Here is a 17,959-nt window from a genome sequence, read left to right on the forward strand (position 1 = left end):
CCCGCCCGGCCCGGCCCGGCCCGCAGTGCCGCTGGCCCCGTTTGTGCCTACTCACCACAGCTTCCTCTTTAAGGGCATCAGACTGCCCCTGTTGGAGGCGGTCACCCCTATGGCCATCTGCAAGACAGTCAGGTATTTCTGATACTTCATTTTGCCGTCGCCCCCCCTGTCCCTGCCTCGTCCCCGCCGCCGCCACCGACAGAGTCTCTCCAGCCGCTGCATGCAATCATCAAATTTTTATTTCCAGGCATCTGCCGTCCCTGCGTCGCGCTTCTTCCCCTCCTCCTCCTCCTCCTGCCGCGCTCCCTCTCTCTCTGCCCCCCCGGCTCACGCTCTCCTCCTCCACCTCCCGCCGCGTTCCCGCTATCCCTGCTCCAGCTGACGCTCTCCTCCGCCTCCCGCCGCGCTCTGCCCTCCCCCGGGCCCACGCTCCTCTCCTCCTCCTCCTCTCCTCCCGCTGTCGCACTCCCTTTCTCTCAGCCCCCCACACCTCGCGCTCTTCCCCCCGGGACTCGCAGCCGCGCCTCCACCTTGCTGCGGGGCTCCCCCTCCTCCGCGCCCTGCCGCGCTCCCCGCACCTGCCCCTGACCAGGCCGCTCGCCCCCCACTCTGCCTCCTCCTCACCTGGGCAGTCTCCCGGCGGCCGCCTCCTCCCCTCGCTAGGCCCTCGGTCTTCCCCCCCCCGCTCCCTCAGCCCCACAGGCCGGGCCGCCGGCGGGCCCGCTCCTGCCCTTCCTCCCTGGGCAAGCGGGCCTTCCCCGCCATCTCTGCCCCCTCCCGGCTACCGGGGCGCGCCTGCCCCGCTCTTCTCCTCTCCTCTCCCCTCCCCAATTACCTGGGGTATCCCGCCCCCGCCCATGTGGCGCAGCTGCTGCTCTACCCTCCCGCCATCAGAGGGGCGCCATGCTGCAGCCCGGCTGCCGCGCGGCCGTGCCCTCTCCCCGGCGCCTCGCTCGCCTCGCCTCTAATCCCATTAGCGCCTAGAATAGCCCCATGTTATTTTAATCACCTCTTTCCCCCCCCGGCTAACAATGTCGGCTGTGGGTTAGCGGTGACCACGCTACGGAGGCAAACGCCTCACCACCTGCTGGGGCGGCCCTGCGGAGGCGGTGAGGGCGAAGGTGAGCAGGAGGGTCAGCAGCAGGGTGGGGGTGAGGCGAGGGTGAGTTGAGGGTCAAGCTGAAAGTAACGGTGAGGTGAGGTGCGGAGGCGGGCGGGCCGGCGGGACAGCGCAGCAGCAGCAGAAGAAGAAGAAGCAGCGGCGCTTCCCGCCAAGGCTCCCTCAGGAAAAGCGGCGTGTGAGGCGGCTGGAGGGCAGCTCCCGCCGCGGCACGCCCCCCTGCACCACCCCGGGCACGGGCATGGGGAGGCTCCTCTAAAAAGCCCGGTGAGGCCACAGAGGAGACGTCCCATCTCCCCTCCCCCTCTTTTCTGTTTATTTCCATCTGAGGAAAGCAACCGAAGCGTGCTTGAAAATCAGCTGGTGTCTAAGTCAAACTAAAAGTATTAAATGTTTTTAGAGGGGTGTCCACCTTCAGGATACTTTGGCAAAACTAGCCGAACATGTAACTCTAGCGGCCTGAGGTGTGACACAATTATCGTTACAACTTTAATTGTTTTGTGCCTTCCTCCTCAAGCTCCGCACTAAGAGCGGCAGAAGACCATGGCGTTTGATAAGTGCTTTTGGAATTAATTCTAAAACACGGTGCAATATGATCAGAGACCCTCCTCAGCACAAACATCCCTGAAGTGAAGGGTAGCACTTAGCTGACACGTTAATCAATAGTGGTGGGAAATACTTTGGCTAGAGATACCCTGTTTAAGTATGTAGATACTTTGCAGAATGCAGATATGAACAAATCCATGCTGAAGTGACAACTTTTCATTAAGGTGCTGTGATGTAAATAGTATGAATTGCAATACTTACCCTGAGTTGAGGTCCTAAGGTGACACCATCAGCTAGGAAAAATACTGTGAACAGCATTGTCACTTTATGGCTCAAAGATGAGCATTTCAGTCATTATTTTTCTTCTTTTGTTGTGTGTAATATATACCTCCAGACTGTAGTAGGCTACGTTCTACCTAGGCCTGTTCATTATGCAGGAAGCAGAGAAGATAAATATATTACTTGTAAGCACAGCAGATTTTCATTAGAAACAGAATAGTTGTATTACTGTAGTTAATGAGATGGTTGGCTTTGCATTTTCAGCCAAGAAATCTGAGAAGTATACAAATGTCCTGAAATTCTGTGATACAAACAATTAAAAAACTCAAATGGCAACTCGATGCCCAGCATGAGCCTGTATGTCTACAGCTCTCAGGATACTGTTAATGGGCTCTTTGCTTTCAGAGAGAGCAAGCGTTAAAAGTGATGATGGATGGCTAACTTGAAATGATTAGGAAGGTCAAGGAGGAGGAATTCATTTTTGTACTTGAACAGTGCTACTAGCACACTAACTGGAAAGTCTGTATCTTCTGTAGACAGAACATCAATTCAGTCTGAAAACCTGTAGAGATCTTTCTTTGCCTTAAAAACAAAAACTGTAAAACCAACACATTGCTTTATCCTTCTGTGTATATAGTCATCATTAGCTGACTGAAAAAACACTTGTTGCCCACACAAGTTATAAGAGAGTAAGTGTGGGCTGGCTTTTATTCTCACTATCATTAGAATGCTAGCTACATTGTAATTGAAATATTCATTTACACTTGTGCAATCCTATTAAGAAAATCATTTACACCTTGAAATGGTAGGGGATGCTGACTAAAAGAATTATGAGACTGTATTAGTTTGAATGTCACATTTCAATTTGAATGTTACACCTGTCAGAAAAATATGTGTTATTCTTATCTCGTATAGAAATTCTTGCAAGAAAAATCTAGTCTTAGTCTGGTTGTAGTGGTAGACATTTCATCGATAAGACAATCTAAGGATACAAGGGAAGCAAAGTTTATTTGAAAGCTGATAAATCTGGAAGAAGCAGGTAAGCTTTCAGAGCTCTTTGCATTGTAAAAGGACTTTGTATTAGAGAGTCCCAAAACATAGCTCTTAATTTTTACATTGGCAGGTTTAGGACATACATTTATTTTAAGTATCTATATACAAAAGAGTCAAGAAATGTGCCAACAGTACCTTGCATAAAGACTTACAATGAGGGCTGGCTGTATATTCAAATCCTTATTCAACTTCTTTAAAAGTCTGTAATGTGATTTCTATTCTTAATTCAATAGGAATTCCTAAATCTATTTAAATTTGCAAAATAATTACAGTTATTCCAGATTTAGCTCTACAGTTTTCAATGATTGTGCTCTATCAATCTGGTACTAACAAATTAACTTGTTTTATATGTTTTACATATCATCTTCCTTACTTCTTGGTGTGCATTACAGAGACAAAAAAATGGATATTAATGAAGAAATTTTATCCTCTAATTTTAATTGGCATTATTGCTGTTTCTCTCTTACCTGTTCCTTCTTAGTATTGCTCCATTCTATATTGCCTTTCAGAATATCATACTTTAAGCGCCTATGTTTTATATAGCTGAAATAGTAAAAAGATCCTGTCTTTCTTGCCTTTCAGATGAACAGCCTATTTTTAACAGGAGTCAATCAGCAGCTTCCAGATTAGGGTAAGCATCTGGACATCCCACTGTTAGCTCTGAGGCCTGTGTGGACCCATTAGCTGAGCTACATCCAAAATTTATATGGTAGATATCCCTTCAAGAGAGGCAGCCTGATCATATTTGCTCTTCTCAATGCAGACTCATTCTGTCTGACAAGATACACTCTCTTCCACTACAGAAAGCTGAAAACTGCTTGCATTTTTTTGAACCTAGTGTGCATCTTAAAAACAATTTAATTCCTGTTAGATTACTTCAGGTAATATAGTTGTTTCATAGTTTTTTCAGTACAAAACCAGGCAGAACCATACTAATTTCTTAATTTTTTTTTTTGCTGAGGTAACTTAACTGCAGACTTTACCTCAGAACAAGCCCTATAATCTATCTATTGCTTGCAGTCCCTGATGGCCTTGCCTCTTCTGAAGCCTGTCCCCAGAATGACCTTCCAATGCACTTCTTGGCTCAGAATAACAGACTGCTCTTTCAGACAGTTACAATATTACGTATGACTTCTGCACTTGAATGGATGTGTGGTTGGCACAAACTCTGCTCATGATAGTATGTTTATACTAGGACAGTGATATATCTAGAAGATGGATGGATGGACTGACACTGAGAAGGCAGAGTTTAATGCCAGCATGTGTGATCTAATCTTGGCCCATGCCTTGGTGTTTTTAGGTGGAGAGTAGGCTGTTGTCAGCAGTGGGGACTGACTGGCTGCAACTTAGAGGATGCGACTGAGGGAGTTGTACATTGGGAGCTAAGAATAAGGGAGTGTAATTGTGTCGTAAAGCTATTTTCATCCTAAGTTGTGCCTCTCATTTTTTTTAGTCTTAATATTGTTAGAATATATATGAAATTTCAGGTAATGCGAAGCAAGATTTTACAGCATTATCTACTTCTGCTGATTTTAGATTTGATTTCAGTTAGCCTGTCACTAGAACAGGGTTGTGGAACCTTATCTTGCTTTCCTTTATCACTAGCCCATCACACCTCCCTGTAGTGCCAGTTATCACTAGGTGCATCCTTTTCAAACTTTCACCTGTGTCACTCAGTCTTGACTGAGCTCACAGGAGGAGGAGAAATTTAGGTCTGACTCAAAAGACTCTTTGGAGACATTACAGAAATGCACTTTTAAAAGTCTTGGCTATGCTTAAGTTACTTCAGATAATGTAGTTTTTCTGCAGTAATGTGAGGAAAAAGAAACCACACCTCTAAGTGGCATAGCTGTGCTGGTGAGCAAGCAAAAATACTCTTTTTTGCTGATGTAGCTTATTTTGTTCAGCAAACCTGTATAAGCTAAACTGTCTGGCAAAAAGAAGAAAATAATCTTACCAGAATAAATGGCATCTTTATAAAGACTGTAATGGCCACATCAGCAACTTTTGAGGGTGGATTAGGCCTTAATGACACATTTTGAGCCTTCGATTATGTTCATTTTTAGGTTGTCAAAATTGTATCAGAACTAAAGCAAACATTAAATAAACTTGTTGCTGTTTTGATGGCATATTAAATAGCATCTTTTATATGCATTTTAGAATAGTCTTAATTTTGGCTTTACTCTGCATATAACAGAGACTTTTTGTAACATTACATTGTCCATTCCATATAGTTCTCAATGCTGTGCTACTGTGTGTGCTGAAGAATTAACATTTAGTTTATTCCTAGGATATACCTGTTCCCCTTGCTGGCTTTTACTCCAGTGATTGACAAAATCATCTTGGTACACATGTCATATTCTGTGCTTCTGTGCTATTTAATATGATTTGAGAACTTTTTATTACACAGTTCAGTTGGTAAAGTGGCAACATTCCAGAGATTGATACAACACTGGCACTAAAACTTGACATTAGATGACTGATCTCCATCTCTACTCTAATTTAATCTAAATCTTCCTGTTTACTAAAGAGGGTTCTTTTTCTGCAGTAGTTGTTAGTAATGTTTTATTCTGTTAATTTGTACAGTTAGTCAATTATAATCATAATATTAATAAAGATTTATGTTAACTAAAAGCATTAATGCAGATCCTGCAGGCAAGAAAGCTACTGAAACAGACTTTCTTGTCATTTCAGTGTCATGTGTAAGCTTCATACATCTCCCATTTTCTTTCCAGAAAGAAAATGAAAGGTATCACACCTGTCAAAGGCAAAAGAGTTCCTTAGAATCTGCAAGTATGTCAGATGCAGTGACTCCAAGGGATCTTTTCTCCCTCCTCAAAAGTAAGAAAAATGTGTGTGTTTGTTTATGTGTTTCCTATCTATGCATTTACAATACATAATTCTGTGACTTTTTCTGATCTACTAGGGCTTTTCTATACCCACATTAATGTATTTATTGTATATAATGCAAAGCCTTTTTCTGGTCTATTACTGTTTCTTCCATAAACTCCACGTTATGTGAAGATCTATAAAGATACATACAGTACCATCATAAAAAACAGACAAAAACACTCGGAGGAATTTTCCTACCACACTTTACTGCACAATTGACCATCTACAAAAGGGGAAGTTTTCACATTTCTTTGAAGTGTCTTCATGACAGGCTAGCTTGACTGGTGGCAGAAAACTATGGGTCTAAGTGGGTATGGTAATAAACTGAGAGTCATTTAGAACTAACTTGCATTTTCTGAAACAGTTTATCCTGGTCATTCATTTGAGCTGCCAAAATAAAGAGAAGTAAATAATTTTACTTTGGAAGGAGAGAATGTTCAGCCTGTTTCCTCAGAAGAAGAAGAAGATCTTCACAGAATAAATAACCTTTATTTGATAATGGATTATTCAAGAAGAAAGGGTTTGCTAGATTAAGCAATTGAAATATTTACAAGGAACTTGCAAGCAAGTATCCCTGTTTCACTACAGTCAGGGCTATTTAGTAATGACTTCTTGTACAAATAGTGTTAGTGCTGTTCTACCAGGTCTGATGTGGAGCTGCTTTATACTATTACTATAAAATTTTAGGTTACTGCAGAAATAATACTATTAAAGTGAAGAATTCAGTCTAGAACAAAGTGGACTTGTACTGCCACTATTCAGTACTTTCACATTTACCCATTTCTTGCAAACTTGTAATTCTAAGATTTTACTCTTAAAAAAACAAAAAAAAAACAAAAAACACCTTAAGTCAAAATTATCCAAATATCACATTATGCCTGACAAGCATTACCCTCTCACAGGATAAAATAAGCTTAATGTAGAAAAAAAATAAGCATATGCATGAATTCCATGACTGCTCTCTGATATGGCTTATTCATGTAGAAAACTACTGGAGGGAAGAAATCACCAAGCATACAATTTCAATGTGAGATGCAAAAGAAAAAGAAGCATAAGTAACATCACTTCCCAGAAAAGATTCTAAGAAATAGATTGTCATCTGCAACACATCACAATCTCAGTACACAAAGATCTAATTAATTAGTCTTGCTAACTGCATATTGTTAGAATTGTGAGAGTATGTAACTCTGAGGTGAGGTGTGACCAGACCTTGCTATCATTCTGGGATGCAGAGTTGCTAATAGCTTTCATTTTCAGATGTGATGCCTGATGGGGAAGCCTCCAAGCACCCAATATTTAAAAGAGAAGATTATGAAAAGCAGGGGATAACGATGGTTCCCTGAAGCAAGGGTGTAGAATTCCAAAAAAACAAACATTTAGAATATAGGAGACTGAGGAAAAAAATATGTATATCTGAACTGTTGTGGTAGATGTGTTAGAACCACTGTGAAAAATTGGGAATGAGGACCAATTCATAAAACTGTACTCAATTGTCTAGAAAGATTACTTCCTTACATTTCCTTTCTTTTTTTCTTTTTTTTTTTTTTTCAGTTGAATAGTGAGTTCTGTACATGGTAGCTGTACGCATCAGGATAAATAGATCAAAATGAGAGAGAGTATTACTAAAATTTAAGGAGCGTCTCCTGCCAAAAATTGCACACATGCCTAATTTTATAAATTACTAGTAATTCAGACCCTTATTTAGCTTCATTAATATCTTTGATTAAAGGCTGATAGGAATGTTTCCACATCCATGAGATATAAAATCTGAAGGCTAGCTGGATGTTTCATGAATGTGTTGAAATTGTTCAGAATCCTAGTTGAAGACTGCTTTATATGTCTAGTTGTATATTTGCACACTTGCTACAAATATGAAAACCATTTTTCACTTTCAGGAAGAAAACTGTTCTCGTTACAATGTATATGACTGTTAATGCTATACTATTTTAATCAGATTACCAGTACCATGAAAATTAATGTAATAGGATTTATTGTAATTAAAGGCAAGTATACAGTAATCTACTGTGAAAAGAACACAAAAATGTTAGTGGAGCTCATTACAGGGATATTGTTTATGCTAATTATTCAAATTTTTTTAAATCACACTAAGCCTGATTTTAATCAGATTTTGGGGTTTTTTTTTGACAAAACATTAATCAAACAGTTCAACCCAGAAGGGTTAGTAATAGTCAAGTATTACTCTTGTCTGGGGCAGAGACAAGTGGAACGAAATACAAACAGAAGAAAACTAAAGGACTACAAGCTACTCATTTCATTGTCCTGTCTGAATAATAAAAGATAAAATGAAAACAAAGAATATAAATGATGAAATAGTGATAAACAAGCCTTTTGCAACGTGGATGAAGGAATCAAATATGAATTTATGGGTTTAAGCCTATAAATGGTCTATATATATCAATATTAATATATACCAAATGTTCCTGTAATTCCAGCATAGGGAAACCTACATGAAATTTTGGTGCAAATTGCAGATCTGTTTCCCAAGTGATTATACTGTTATTATATACCTGTCTCTTGTAACATCCTGATAGATCATAAAACTTAAGATACATACAGTAAGCCTAGCAGGTAGGAATTAAAAAATGAAAAGCTAACCAAAAATGATAGCTGAACCTAGTAACAAAAGCTTTGATGCTGCAGGGAACTATTTTTGTGAGTATCTGGGACTACACCTGGTGAAAGAATCAGCTTGAACACAACAGGTTGAAGGATTGGTTCCTATGATGTCACTTTTGCTTTCATCAGTAATTAGCACATGCCATACCCTAGTGACATGGTATCCTATCCTACTGGAGACATTTGGTTAGATTCAAAATATGGTAGTGGGTTACAGTTTGCATCTACAAAATTTTCAAAAATCCAATATGACTATTTTCAAGAGCAAAAGCTATTCATACTGTTAAGAATCTGCAAGATCCAGTCTTTTAGTCACTGAATTTTTAAAGAAAACAGCAGGGGTAGCATTTGTAACGTTCCAGGGAGATAAAGCCCTCCCGTCAAGTGTGTATGTCGGGGCGGGGGAGCGGATATATATGAATATACATATATATAATGTAAGAGATGTAAAAATCAGCTTAAAGGAACTCCTGAACCAAAGTTTAAAAAACATTTCAATTTCTGAGAGTCTAACTTCAGACAATACATTATATGTTTGACTGGTTATCCCAAATTCTTGTTCAACTTTGAAAATATTGGTCCAAATTAATATAAAATATTTTTCATAAAACAATGTGATTAAAATTTTAAGTATGTCATTAAAATAATCAACAGCTGGATGACATTCTTTCAGGAATATGGAAATTAAGCATATAAAACATTTTTTGTCCTTAGTTTCCTTCAAGACCATCTAATACAAAATAAAGAACAGATCTGTTCGTTCCAGGTACAGGTATTCTTGAATATCAAACATGTATTTTTTTACTTCATTGACTACATAAGGGATTTCCAGTCTTCTATCTTCTTTTACTAACTGGTGTCAAGAATTTTCCAGACTCCAGTAAGTTATTTATAAATGATAAAAATTCATGTGCAGATCAACAATCTTGATACAAACCAGATTTTTATAACAAATAAGCAATTTTCTGTCCTCTGCTTCAGAGAAGACACAATCAATTCTAGCTTCTCTTATACACTGCAGTTATTGCTACTTTTGGCATAGATGATCTGGCTCCAAATTTGCTGTGAGTAGACCAATTTTTTTTAATTGCCCCAGTATAAAAATAAAACTGCCTTTATGGCATTCCTGATATTACACTATCAAATTGCATAAGGCCTTACATCCTGGAGAAAACAGATGAATAGCAAAACGGAAGAAGGGGAGAAATAAACAAGTTACTGTTCTTCCCTTAACACAGAGCACAAAGTTTTGGGGTTGTGTTGTGGGATGTGGTGTGTTTTGGTTGGTTGGTTTTAAGCCAAAGAATAAGGTAAAGTAAATAATGCACTGCTAAGATTTTGTCTGGTAAGGTAAATAGATTTAAATCACCGTTTGCTGTTATGGCAGTTTATATAACATTTTCGTGATCAGTTCAGCTTCTCTTTGTTGTTTTTAGACATTAAAATAATAGAAGGGTGTACAATACTGTTGTACAAGATTTTATTCGTCTAACTTAAAATTGGTCATCACGTTAGTACTCTCTAATACTGAAATATTTCTACTTCCTAACATGTTCCAAAAATGAATCAGCAAAAGATATGAAATGAAGATATATTTTAATACACTCCCTGTCCTTGCCCCTTGTTTGCCTCTTATTATTTAACATTTTTGCTTGGAGCATCCAAAGAAAATACAAGACCCTGTTAGGGTCAGGTGTACTCTGCTGGCATAGAGTAACAAGGCCACACTGAAGTCATCATTTTATGCCATGTGAGGGTCTGGTAGCATAGTTTAGTCCATGCATTTTGGTGAGTGTTGGAAGCAATTTTTCTAATGAGTGTTTTCCTGGAGCTGACCTGGATAGTATCTGTCCTGAGAACTGTCATGCTGTTATCTGCACTGCTACAATGCCAGCATATACCATGTTAACAGTAACAGTATAATTACTCTTCTCGGAATAACCCACAACCTTTTTTTCTCATTACACACTAGCAGGTTTGAGAGCTCACTTGCTCTCTTGCCAGCCAAGCAATTTACCTACCATCTGCATGTGAAGAGCACCCAAGCAGTTATGAAACTGTCTGGTTCTTACTCAGCACTGTGATTTTTTGGGAGCTATTTATTGGCTCTCCAATCTTTGGAGCAGCAAGAGAGGATGCAACAAAAATGAAAATAAAGCTCTAGTTTTTATTATTTTAGTTTTAGTTAAAGAACCCTACTTTTTGATTCTGTGAAAATTGCTCAATAATGTACAAAGGACAAATTTTGAAGATTAACTAAAAGAGCCATAAATAGAGATCTCTCCTGGCACCCTAAACATCTCTGCAAATCTGTTCATTTTATTGCAGTAGTGCAAACTCTTCCTCGGAACCATCTGCACCGCTACTGAGATTTGAAAACCAGAACACACAAAAAAGACCATTGCTTAATGGATAATGAGCAAGGGCGCTCTTAAACCCACTGCATTTATCTTCAAGCCAACTGTCCAAGCAGCTAGAGCACATATTCATTGATCTCACTCCCTAGTGAAAGATACAAATTCCACAGAAGCTCAGAGCATTTCTCTGAAGAAAATTACCTGATTTTTCACACAAATCTAGTGTGATATTCCTCCTCCAAAACTTTGCCTGGACCTTAGTGACAAACAAATAGAATGAATAAAGCAGTGACCAGACACCAGAAGAAATAAATAGCAGTGAATATTCAAATGGAAATAATTAAATAAAGCTTCATATCTGCTCATGTAGCCAAAAGTGATGATGTTCCACTTATTGTGAATGACCTCACGGTGTCTGAAGATACCCTTTTACAGCACTGACAGTTTGAATGTGTACCAGAGTACACTGACACTAAAAGAAAACGCACAGATCCTTGTAGAAGACAGAAGACATAGTGTTTGTAGGAACAAAGCAAAAATACCAACACTTGCAAGTAGTCACTGCAAAACACATTCAGTCTGGTGATCTGTGCACATCATCGTGACAGCAGCAATAAATCACAAGCTCTGCAACTGTTTAGAGGGAGGTTTCCTCTGAACCTGAAGCCAAAGATTAAGGTGGGTCACATTGTATTGGATTCACTCCTTTCAATAGATAAGTTTCTGGTTATCTTATTATGCAAAGAATATACATACCATCTGTCTTGGTCATTTATGGAATGTTATTACTGTGGTAGCTACACTGTGAATGGAACAGAAATAGGCTTTGCTCTTGCCTTCCTGTATTTTCATGTGAACACATCTTCAAGTAAACTATGTTATTTTTAAATCATATCTTGTACTGCAACTTCTGAAAGCATCTGTCTTAGCATTGTGCTGCATCTTTTATCTGATCCCATGATGTACTAAATACCTTCAGTTTCTGACTTTTGTAAATTTTGACAATGTAGTGCTATTCTACCAGAATAAAACTTTCAACTGACTTGCACAACTTTGATCCCAGCAATTCCCAATGGTTGGAAAGCACGCTAAAAAAAATATCCAGCATAGCAGCAGGATAGAGTTGTCCAGTAGCAAGGAAGAAAAGTTCTGTATAAGCACCCTGATTCTATTCTGGCTGCAAGGAATTTTATTCTTCTGATGGATTTAAAATCAGGATAGTACCAATGTCATTTCTCAGTTACTCTTCATCCTACTTGATGCAGACATCTGACATCTCCTGACAAATCTGATGCTCCAGAAGCTCAGCTTCTCTCTGGTGAATTATATTACAAATACAACCAAATTCAAGGTCATAGCTAAGAATCTGAGTGAATACAATTAAATTAAATATAATGCATAGAATCTCATTCCTGTTTTTGTCGTCTTCAAATTTATACAAGCCTCTCTGAAGGAGTATAATGCTGAATAACACCAACTTTGAGACTGATGAATTTTGGGGGAGTTGGCTACAAGAGTTATCTGACCCTTGATAAAATCTTAAGATTTAATTTGCATTTTCTTTGCCATAGGTCTTTTACAGTACAAAGAATGTCAGTTTGAGAGACACTGCTTTTCTCTTTACAAATGCATAGTCATAGTACTGTACAAATAACATTTACCTGTTAACACACCTAACATGCACCAGTGACAAACATTTCTGCTCTGATATATAACATTATTTAAAAATTATTCCACTTCTTCTAACCTACAGTACATACTCTTATCACCTTTTGTCTCAGTCTATGTTTCTCTGAATCTCATTAGCATGCTTTATTCTAGCAACCAGCTGTTTGCCCTGTGAACTTGATTGGTCTTCACTAGATGGAAGAAAAAGAAAGTACTTTCTGCTATTTTTTATCAAGACACCTCGAACACACATTCTTGTTCTTCACATATTCTCTGGCTAACGTTAAACAGAAAGAGGCTAGTAAGGAAATGACCCATGTAAAAGCCCTGTAGATTTTATCTTAGCTGCTTCTGTAGGCCTAATGTTGAAACATCTTGAGACATTTTCAGAGAGTTTGTTGCTAGCTTTGATGTGCTTCCTTTTTTGATGCTTCCCCCTCCAATATCATAAGCTAAATTTTTCTTTGCAGTCTGTTGGAAGTGTTCTAGAAACAACAAAATTAATCTTCTGTCACCTACACAGAGTGACAATGCTATCTTCCATTTGTTTAGCAGCAGTGCTGAACTTACTCATAAATTGTGCTGTGCATTTGACATACAGCCAACCACCAGAAGAAGCAAACTCACCCCTCCCCAGATACTATTCCTTCATTCTATAACTTCATTGTATTTACCAGACACTGCTAGTTACTGTGGTACATATAATTATTTTTAACCCAGAGAAAAGAGGAGTTCCATCACCTGGCTTGCACATGCCAATTTTCCATAATCTTATGAATAATTAATGGGAACACACATAATTGAGCTCTGTTTGTATGAATAAGGTTTACAGGTGGTTTATAAAGATACTGTTCCTTTTATCACATTTGTTTGTAGAAGGAATACACATCCTCCTACCTATGTTTCAGTAATAACTATTGGTAAAGTTATAAGGAATTCACATAAAGAATAGGAGAATGATATTAAAGAAATGAACAAACCCAAGAAATCAGACAATTTCAAAACTGAATTTAAATTACCCTCTTGTGCCTGCCTGCTGCATACTGCCTTTATTTTTCTATGTCTCTACTAATAATGATGGCATATTTGCTTGTGTAAAGTAGAGGAAGCCAATGGGCAAAAGCCATATGTTGAAATGTTTCAAAATGCCGCAGAGTGGGATAGATGCATGTATAATCCAATTTTCCTTTATTGGATAACCATCATGTGTCTGTATGCCGTGTGTAGCAACAGATATCATAATATATAACATTCTCAGTTCCGTAACTGAGGAACACATCAAGCAAAAACCAACTGAGCCTAGTTCTGAAAGAGCTGCCTGTATTTCTACATAGCTGAATAGACAGAGGTTATTTGCAGGCAGTATTTACCATTACTTTGGGGGAGGGTTGGAGGAAGGCAAGGGAAAGATCTAGCCATGTTTAAATATCCTATAGGATTTCTTATGTCTTCCATGGGTTGATTAAAATCATGCGTTCCTGCTTGTTCCTTATCCTTCATCCCTTACAGAAGGAGCACGCAGCAATAATTTGCAGCAAGATTTTTATGTAAGTGTCCCCCTTACATGGGTTTTATGCAGCAGGGAAACATATGGTTCTGAAAGAGCATTAATACCCAGGTACAGCTGGTCTTTGAAGATTTTAAGTGATCCAGATAAAAAGAATGATCAAATGCCTCCCAAGGGAGACTGTGGCTGTTCCGACACTGTTCTTTATCACAAGTGTAACACTTATTAGGGAGATGTCTATGGAGACCTAAGAATAGAATAGGATTGTATTGACAAAAGAAAAATAGACATATAAGCAAATAAGACAAAAATAAAACCCTCAACCTGGCCAGCAATAGAGAACTTAATCACAGTCTACCAGGCTGGCAGCAAAGAAAATCAAGCAAACTGATTAATTCATCTATTGTTATTAGTTAATGCAACAACCTAACGTTTCTCCATGACAGCAATGTCTCTGTGCCAGGTTTTTATTATCCTGCGGCACTGGCACTCTTAAAAATTCTTATTACTCAGAGAGTTTACATTGATTTAAAACAGAGTTTTATTTGCTGGATATAAAGAGAGCTATCACAAAAAATTTAGTTTCAGACCTTAGGTGAGAATCAACCCTATTTTCTGTTTAAAAGACTCATTGGATTTAAGGACAAGTCACTTTTAAAGAAGGAGAGATCTAAGGCACCAGATTTATTTGAGGACCAGATCCCATATAATGTTGCTCAATCTTTGTTTTTATCACATAGAAATATCACATAGCTCCAACCATACTTAATCAGGCTTCATTACTGCAAACTCCAGAGTCCCAAACAGAAGTGCCAGAAGCTGAGACTAGACGCTGTCACTAACTGCTCTTGTGCGGGGTGGAATTCCCCAAGGTGTATGTTCCCAGGAGAGAGTAGATTGCCAAAGGGATAGGGAATAAACTTGATATAGAGAATGTGAAATTCAGAACAGAAAGTTCTCGAGAGAAGGTTTAGGAAACCTGGAAAATTTATGAAACTCCTATAGTTTCATGACTGCAAGAGGTAGATTAAAGGAGCAGGAGAAAGTCAGGAGGAAAGATGGAAGAGAACTGTATAACTCAGAGCTCTGAGAAGAGGAGCCTTTCAAAGTCTCTCAGAGATTGGTAGCAAATCCAAAGCTTACTGTTAATACAAACAAGAAAGCTAAACCACAGAAGCAGAAGTCATGGGCCAAGTCTGGATAAATGGAAGTTTTATTTGGCAGAACTACTCAAGGTAAAAATCCCATTTCAGAAATAATCCACTATGCCATCTATAGTTACAACAGCGATGAAAATGAAATTGCTAATACAAAATAAACATATAAACCCATCATTTTCTCTGGATTCTGCAGAAAGAATGTATGCAGCTAAGGTGAAAAATCTTGTCCTAGGGCTGCCACTGGATAACATGTCCCTAACTAGAAGGATTAGAACTACCATGACATCAGAAATCCTAAGCTAATTTGGAAGTAGAACAGCTGAAGAAAGGCTGTTCAACAGAAGTTGGAATTAGAGCGAGAGGTTAAATTGCTTCAGATTATTTATATCTGTGCTGATATTGGTGCCAGATGTGAAAGTCTGGGTGAGATAACAATGTTTCCAAGCCACCAAATCTTTCATAAGCCAGGAAGTTTAGGAGGCAAGATCACAGATACTGTATCTAGGGGTATAATAAGAAAAAGTTCCTTTTATTCTTCTCATGTAATATAATTGCAAGAAAAAAAATCATATGGAGGAAGGTACGGCTTTTTTTTTTTAATGAAGAGGCAAAAGATATTAAGCACAAGTCAAAAGTTTCAATTATGGTAGTTATTTAAAGTAACTAAAAGTTGCATCACAGATTTTTAACAAAATATATCCAAGGACTAAATAACAGAAATATACTTGACTAAGTAATTTCTCAAACCAAAACCAATAAGCTATGGTAAGCCTTAAGTAGGTCCAAGTTGTAGTCTTGTTCTATAATATCTGCATGAGTATTTTATAATGTTACAGGTTAAGCATGTTGATGTATAAAAATATGCAGAAAAATTGGCTGCTCATAGATCATACAGCACAAAGAGATACTAGCTACATAACAAATTAGTAACAGCTGGATGATTTGGAACCAGAAGGCCTAACATGCCAGTACAGGGCAAATTTCACTCAGTTTACGAAACAAGACTACTTTACCTAGGGCAATAAAACAATGCCTCTAGATTGGATTTTGCAGAACCTGGGGCTCCCTTGTGAAACTGCATGATAACTTAGGCATGACAAAGATGCCACAGGATCAGGGAGCCCAGCAGAGAAATTCTGCTGCCTGGAAAGATTGTGGCTTGAGAAATCCTGATAGCTTGAAGAGTTGAAATGAATAAAGGAATTAAGCTTGAGGTTACAAAATTAAAAATGGAAGTCTATGCTTCTATGCTTTAGTATGTCTTTATGAATATTTTGATTTCTTTAAGAAATAAACCTGTATTCTATCATCATTTATCTTTAGAAAGGTTTCATTGTATGAAGTGCTTAAGATTTTCTGCTTTTAGATTCTCTTTTAGCAGAGGGGTGGGGTTTTTTTCAGTGGAAAGACTCTTTAATGTCATATTTCAAAAGAAATTTTCTTGCTGTCTTTTGCTCTTTCCATTTGACAGCCATCATTGCTGAGTAATGCCCAGGGTCATACTTTTGAAAAGCAAATTCTTCCTTTGCAGCATTGCTGCAGAACCTATGGCAGAGCATATATCCAGAGGACTAGGCACTTATCTTTTTATAAGTTATAGGCTGAATTCTAAGGGATCTGTCTGGCTCAAGAGTTAGATGCAGATCAGTAAAGAAATATGAAAGGGAAAATCAGCAACTGTAGAAATGTTTTTAGGAATATATGCACATACATTCACACGTATATACGATTTTGGAGTATTAAGCAAGAAATGCATTAAATGTGAGGTAATTTGTTCCACCAGAAAACGTGCAGCAAGCTATCAGTCCAGGTCATTACTTCCTTGGACAAAACTCCAGACTGAGCCAAAATCTTCGCCAGAGAGTGCAGAGAGCTTCAACTGATGTCAAAATAGTTGACCCAAGGTATCAAAGATAAATTTAGTCTGGATAAAAAGTCCTGAAATAATGCCTAGATAGCAGTTATTTTCCTAAGAGAATTTATTACCAGAACAATACTTACTTGGAAAAAAAAAATCTTCTCACATCTCTTGGCAGAACATCAGATAATTTAGTAAAATACAATAATTTTTTCCTGCAACAAATTTCCACCCTTAAGAACTCTTAGCACAAAAAGTGACTAGCATTCAACTCATATTTAGTGACAAAATTGGACCAATGTCTCTAATGGGACACTTAGCATAAACATGGCATTGCAGAATGATTGTCCAGTTCATTCATTGCTAAATCCTGCTTCCACAAAATTAATAAATTCTATTAACTGCAAGGAAAGCAGAAGTGGGCCTTTAATCATGTGATGTTTCAAGAGATAATCCTTGTTAAAGGGTAGGTTTGTTACCACTGAAGGTGACAGATTAACAAATCCTGACTTTGATGGTTACTATTTTTTCAGTCATACAGCAGGTCTTTAAAAGGACCTTAAAATTTTCCCTATTTATAATTTGATTTCTACTCCCTAGTGTTCTTCCAGCATTTTAGTTCAACTGGTTTTATGGTTGTCCAACATAAAATATGACTAAGTGGTATATGACATGTTACCTCTGCAGTGTATGAACATATTTTGATTTCTTCAGCACTGAGTCAGCATTCTGATGAGTTAGCATTTATATTCCCGACAGCTGTTTATTCCTCTCAATGTAATTTCAGAGATAAATATCCAGAAGGGATTTGCTGCCCCAGATCTATCAGAAAACATATTTAAGATATTCTGTGGTATTTAAATCATAAAAAAAGTATTATTC

The 17,959-nt window shown here is 38.4% G+C and overlaps 1 protein-coding gene across 1 annotated transcript in view; it reads right to left on the reverse strand.

Moving 5' to 3' along the window:
- TJP1 (tight junction protein 1) overlaps positions 1-150 on the reverse strand; it is a 165,758-nt gene extending 165,608 nt beyond the window's left edge. Inside the window, exon 1 of the mRNA XM_010571747.1 lies at positions 56-150. Within this exon, the coding sequence (XP_010570049.1) occupies positions 56-150 (95 nt within the window). The remainder of the gene's footprint in view (positions 1-55) is intronic.
- Between the last annotated feature and the right edge of the window lie 17,809 nt (positions 151-17,959).

The sequence above is a fragment of the Haliaeetus leucocephalus genome, unplaced genomic scaffold (genome assembly GCF_000737465.1).
Source record: "Haliaeetus leucocephalus isolate CR32 unplaced genomic scaffold, Haliaeetus_leucocephalus-4.0 Scaffold339, whole genome shotgun sequence".
Lineage (NCBI taxonomy): Eukaryota > Metazoa > Chordata > Aves > Accipitriformes > Accipitridae > Haliaeetus > Haliaeetus leucocephalus.